Source organism: Crocodylus porosus, unplaced genomic scaffold (genome assembly GCF_001723895.1).
Source record: "Crocodylus porosus isolate Cpor-Errol unplaced genomic scaffold, CroPor_comp1, whole genome shotgun sequence".
Lineage (NCBI taxonomy): Eukaryota > Metazoa > Chordata > Crocodylia > Crocodylidae > Crocodylus > Crocodylus porosus.
The window spans coordinates 8,276,641-8,282,219 of record NW_017728932.1 but is presented as its reverse complement, the minus strand read 5'-3'; the positions used below and the strand labels follow the sequence as shown (position 1 = coordinate 8,282,219).

At 50.4% G+C, this 5,579-nt stretch overlaps 1 protein-coding gene and 1 non-coding gene across 4 annotated transcripts in view; both read right to left on the bottom strand.

Moving 5' to 3' along the window:
- Nucleotides 1-5,437, bottom strand: part of CRCP (CGRP receptor component) — a 46,194-nt gene extending 40,757 nt beyond the window's left edge. The window contains exons 1-2 of one of the 3 annotated variants that reach the window (XR_002102963.1): nucleotides 5,393-5,424; nucleotides 1,322-1,358 (exon numbers count right to left, since the gene is read on the bottom strand). Coding sequence is in view for 1 of the 3 variants with exons in the window: in XM_019545513.1 (XP_019401058.1) it covers nucleotides 1,322-1,358; nucleotides 5,393-5,400 (45 nt within the window). In the remaining 2 variants the exon portion in view is untranslated. Of the gene's footprint in view, nucleotides 1-1,321; nucleotides 1,359-4,126; nucleotides 4,234-5,392 lie in introns of those variants that run through there. The other 2 variants (XR_002102964.1, XM_019545513.1) reach the window with 2 other exon arrangements.
- Nucleotides 5,438-5,477: 40 nt separating this feature from the next.
- Nucleotides 5,478-5,548, bottom strand: TRNAG-GCC. Its single transcript has one exon. It is a non-coding gene; the product is annotated as a tRNA-Gly (tRNA).
- Nucleotides 5,549-5,579: the final 31 nt, after the last annotated feature.

The following is a 5,579-nucleotide window of genomic DNA, read 5'->3' as shown; positions in this document are numbered from 1 at the left end:
GTGGGGCTGGGGCAGGGGTAGGGGCAGGCACTGCACAGCTAGGGTGGAGCAAGGGACAGAGCCACTAGCGGCTTGTCCGGGTGGTGTGGGGAGGGGGCAGCGCTGCCAGAGGGCATGGGGGTGCGTGTGCCCCAGATCTGCGCACAAGGCGAGGGTGGGCACCAGGCTCTTCCCAGCAGGAGGCTGGGCAGAGCTACACTCGGGACAGGCAGTGGCAGCACTGGGAGAGGGCGATAGGGAGGCTGCAGCCACCCCAAAATTCGCTGTAGCCCCCCCAGCCTTCCTCCCAGCACCACTGCCTGTCCCGAGCACAGCCCCAGCCCAAGCCCCCCCACCAGGAAGAGGTCAGCGCAGTCCCGGCCCCAGCCCACAGCAAGCCTGTCCTTGCCCTGTGCGCAGATCCGGGGGCAAACACCTGCCATGCCCCCCTGGAGTGCATGCAGCAGTGAGAGCTGCCACCCTCTCCCTACACCCTCCAGACAAGTCACTTGTGGCTCTGTCCCCCACTCCACACCAGCTGTGCAGCGCCTGCCCCAAGCCCTGCCCAGCCCCACTGCCTCCCTCACCTCAGGGGCCTCCATCTGAGCCCCCACGCCCCTTCCCTCACAACAGACTTACCAGCCAAACCCAGCCGCTCACCACACTGCCGGGCTGAGCTCCTGGTCGCCTGTGTGCTGCGCTGCAGCTGGGCGGATGCATGGGGAATTATTGGCCACATCAGCCAAAAAAAGCCTGGACTCGATGATCTCCCGAGGTCCCTTCCAGCCCTAATGTCTATGAAATCTATGAAAGCCAATATCTGATAGTCAGTTTTCCTTATATCGGTGCCAATCTGATATGGGACCCATGTATTGGTGCACCTCTAGTAGCAATCACTTTTCCTGTGCCAGCATAGGAAAAAGCAGCAGTAGTGGGCACTTTCCCCATGCCAGTGGCAGGCACTTTTCTGGTACTGGCAGAGGAAGAAGCAGCAGCAGTAGATGTGTTCCCCATGCCAGCAGCAGGTGCTTTTCCCATGTCGATGTGGGGAGAAAAGGCTGTGGCAAGTGCTTTGCCCAAGCCAGAGGTGAATGCTTTCCTTGTGCCCATGCAAGGAAAAGCAGTGGGACCAAGTACAGGGAAAAGTGGCCATGGCAGGCACTCTTCCCATGCCAGCGCAAGGGGAAGCAGCAAGTGGTGCGTGCTTTTCCTGTGCCTGCCCTGGGACCTTCCTTTGTCCGTCTCCCTCTGACTTGAACTGTGTCAATATGACCTGCAGTCTTAAAAAACTGCTGATCACTGCATTAAACTCTACTGAAAATTAGGGTACAAGTAAACTTACCTCAAAGTTACTCAGCAATGCAGCATTGGCATCTTTCCTAAAAAAGGAATAAAACATATGTTTCAGAATATTTTGTATAAAAAATTTTAAAATCACCATCTTCCTCTACTAACACTAGAAAGTAGAATTCGTTAAATTCAGGAATTTTTTTCTAATAAAATTCTCAGGATCACAATTTTGTTAATTCCTCCACTGTTTCTGGCTGTTGCTGTCTCTGGCAGTCATGAATATTTTACACACCCTAACTATGGTTATTACTATTAGACAAACTATCGGTACAAGAATATTTGGCTCAATTGATCCACAAAGTAGTGTTTAACTTGCTCAGCAAAATCCTCTGAATTGGGACAGCCTACTGACTGATTTACCATTTCAATTAACAGCCCATTCAGTTATTCCTTGCTCCCTAAAGTTTTGCCTGAATAAAGTGATGCACAAAACAATAACAGAAATCTACTGAGTGGGTAGATACAGATATACAGATAATGTATACAAACACACATACAGGTAAGAGAGGTCGATATATGCATTTATAACTATGCACGCACACACACACTCTATAGTATGGGTGGGCAATAATTTGGGCCAGAGGGCCACTTACAGAGTTTTCGTGAGCTGTTGTGAGCCAGGTCAGCAATCACCCCCACCACCAACAGCTCACCAAAACTCCCTAAGTGACTCCATGTTGGGCCAGGCAGCTGAGATGGAGCGGGGCAGGCAGAAAGTGCCATCCATGAGCAAGACAGGTGAGCGGGTCCAGGGCTGGGACTGGGGGGATGTGACAGTATGGACAGAGCAATGATCTGCTCCCACGCACCCCTGCAATGGGTGCTGGTTCTGTGGGCAGGGGCCTAGGGGAGGCAGACTGCACCTCTGCCCCGGGCCCCAGCCCTGCTCTATCATGGCCCCACAGTCCTGAGCAGGGAGTGTGGCCAGGTGGATGGGATGGGGCCACAGGTGAGTGGGGACCAGCATCCAGGAGCTGGACGGGCAAGAGAAGTCGGATCCAGGATCTTGGGGCAGTGACAGTGTGAGGCCAGGAACTGATGTAGAACTGCAATCTGCTCCCCACACACCTCTGCCTGCGGAAACAGTGCCCACTGCAGGGGTGCACAGGCAGCAGCAGATCAAGGCTCTGCCCCAGGCCCAGGCCCTATTACTGCCCTGTGATCCTGGCTCCAACCTGGCCCTGGCCTTGCCCACCCGTGCTGCTCCTGGACACCGCTCCCCAGCCGTCTGCAGCCCCATCCCCTCCCCTGGCCGTGCACCCTGCCCACATGGGTCCCACCACCTGGGGTGGGCCTGAGACAGATGGGTCAGGATTCCTGGGCAGTGAGGCTGGGTTCAGTGGCAGCCAGAAGGAGCTGCCAGGAAGTGAGTCTGCCCCTAGCCGGCTTTGCCGCACATGCCACAGCCTGGGCTGCTCCCCGGCTGCCCCCCACCATCCCCCAGACTGTCCCAATTAAGCAAGAATCGCTCTTACTTATTATTGCTGGATTGAACAATCTGAGTAAAGTGTATTTCTGAATTAAGCATGCTCCTGTTAATTAGACTAGAAAATATGGTAATTTCATATTTTCAAGCAAATACAACTTCTGTAGGACAAGCAGCGAGAAGCTGGCCATATATCCTGAGAACAATGCATTCTGCTGAGCTACCAGACAGTTACCATACAAAGGGGGGAAAAAAGGGCTTTTCTCAGGTCTGCAACAGCACATAAAAAAAGCAAAATGCATGGTCAAGCACCATCAACTGTTGAATAGCACTGTCACATTCATCACAGTCAAACATGTGAATGCCTTCCAAACGTCCACAGGTTCTATCATTGTTTTTAAATGAAAGGGACCTTGTAAAATACGCTGAGATAAACTTAAAATTCCAATTAGCTGATTCTAGTGAAACTTCAGCAAGTGAGCTCACACACGCATCAGTTTCCATTCATGTTTTACAAGCCATATAGCTTTTGTAGTTTTGTTCTTAGGTAAACACAATTCTTTGAAATCTGCATTCAGCCTATCTCCACAGAAATCCCTATGCACTGAGGATAGTCTTTGTTTTTTGGAAATAATAGCGCCATGGAAGAATTACATACAGATTCTTTCCATTAAAAAACTGAGAAGATCCTGGACTGTATATTCATTCTGTGCTTGCCTGCTGAATCGGTGGTTTGTTTAACTGTGATTTTAAACTATGTTTAAATCAAACGTGGGTTTGTTTTTAAAATGGTAAACCTCTACAAATCAGGACCTTTTTGGACCACAAGTGCTTAAACTCTTTTTGTACCGATTCACAGCAAACAGAAACCCATCCAGTTGTCAAGTCGTTACTTAAAAAATTAAGTTTTTACTAGTGGGATTGTTTATTGCTAAGGGTATTGGGGAGATACAAATGTATTATGGCTACAAAGTCCTCTTGCTGTTCAGTACTTTGTCAAGCTACGAGGATTTTAAATGAAATAATATACCAAATATTATGGCCAGTGCGCTTATTCAAGTTGATTTGCATCATTACAAAAAATTGGCAAAGCAGAAACAGACTTCAGTTTTTATGTCAGTCCGCACCTTCTTATGAACGTCTGAACAACCAACTGATTTGAAAGAAAAGTAGGCATGTGATGTATCAGCATGCAGTTTATTTTTATAGCAATTCTAATTTTGGGTTTTACATCAGTTATCTACACAGAGCTCTTAGCTGTAACCAGAGTAACCTGTAAATGGAAAAGGAAAAAAACCTGACTTCATACCTCTTCCGTAAACATATTTTAGATTCCTTTGAAAAAATTTCATTGCTCTTATTTTTTTGTACCTTAATTACTGAGATCATCTTCACGTACTACAGATTCATCTCATCTTAGTCCATAAGAGCCATTCTTTTAAAATATACTTTTGAATACAATCGCCACTGTAGGCTCCTTTAGAAAATTAAACAAAAATGTTCCATTTCTAAACCAAACATCAAGAATTTTTTTTTTTACTAACTGTTTTTTCCCTTGGAACTTCATTTTGTTATCTTTGGAGATTTCTCTCTCACAAGGAGCGCCGACTTTAAAAGACACGGAAGTATTTATCCGGCCCAACAGCACTGACAGATCCACGCTACGTTTGACTGCCACAACCACACTGCAGTCAGTCCCGCATCCGGGTCCGTCCACAAGCAGCTCCGTGCTGCAGGTGAACCTAACGTCCCAATCCTGCCGTCTTTTAGACGCACACTTATTACCCTGATTTGCTCCACTCAGATCAAGGGGGCTACTCAGGGTCGAGTCATAAAAGAAAGTGAGGGATGGAAGGGACCTCAGGAGGTCATCTAAACCCCTGCTCAAAGCGGGACCATCCCCGACTAGATCTTCCCAGTCTCTCCAGGCCTTAAAAGCCTCCAAGGATGGAGCTTCCCCTACATCTGGGTAACCTGCTGCAGTGCTTCACCACCCTCCTAGTGAGAAAGTTTTCCCCAATATCCAAAACTCAGTAAGTGGCATTCACTTTGCCCAAACTTCCTCGCTGCAATCACTCCTTCATCCGTCAAAACTTCAGGTGAAGTTTCCTACAGGCACAGAGGTCCCCGGTTCACAGCAACGCGAGCCCCGTTTCCTCTGATTTCCATGTTTTTTAAAAAGTAACCTTTTCATAGACATCGTTTCCTAGACACGAGGGTCTGGCAGGGACCTTGCGGGGTCAAAGCCCCGTTTTCTGACCCCGCCATCGCATTTACAAATCAGTGCCGCGGGGACGGGGACGAAGACGGGACAAAACCAGCGGGGTTGAGGCGTGCGCCGAGCATCACCCCGGCCCCGAAGCCCCCGGCCACCCCCTGGCATGGCCACGATCCAGCGAGGCCGGGGAGCACTCAGGGTTTCTTCGGGGGCCTTTATGGTGCCGCCTGCACCGCGCGGGCTTGCAAATCTGCTGCTCAGCCAAGAGCACGCGCACGTCCAGGCCGTTTTTCCCCGGGTGAAAAAAAAATAGCCATTTCGGGAGGGAAAAGGAATCACTCCCCACCCGGGGGCAGTTTTGCTCTGAGAGAAAAATAAATCTCGGCTATCCCGGCCCCTTCCCCCCGCGCGGCCCTTACACATCCATGGCGCCCGCGCCGCGTCCCGGGGGAGGGGGCGGGGCGGAGCGCGGGGGCCGCCGGGAAAAAAAACGGCGGGCGCGCTTGCATTGGCCGGGAATCGAACCCGGGCCTCCCGCGTGGCAGGCGAGAATTCTACCACTGAACCACCAATGCGGCCGCGGCAGCGCGGCTCCGTGCGGCTGCC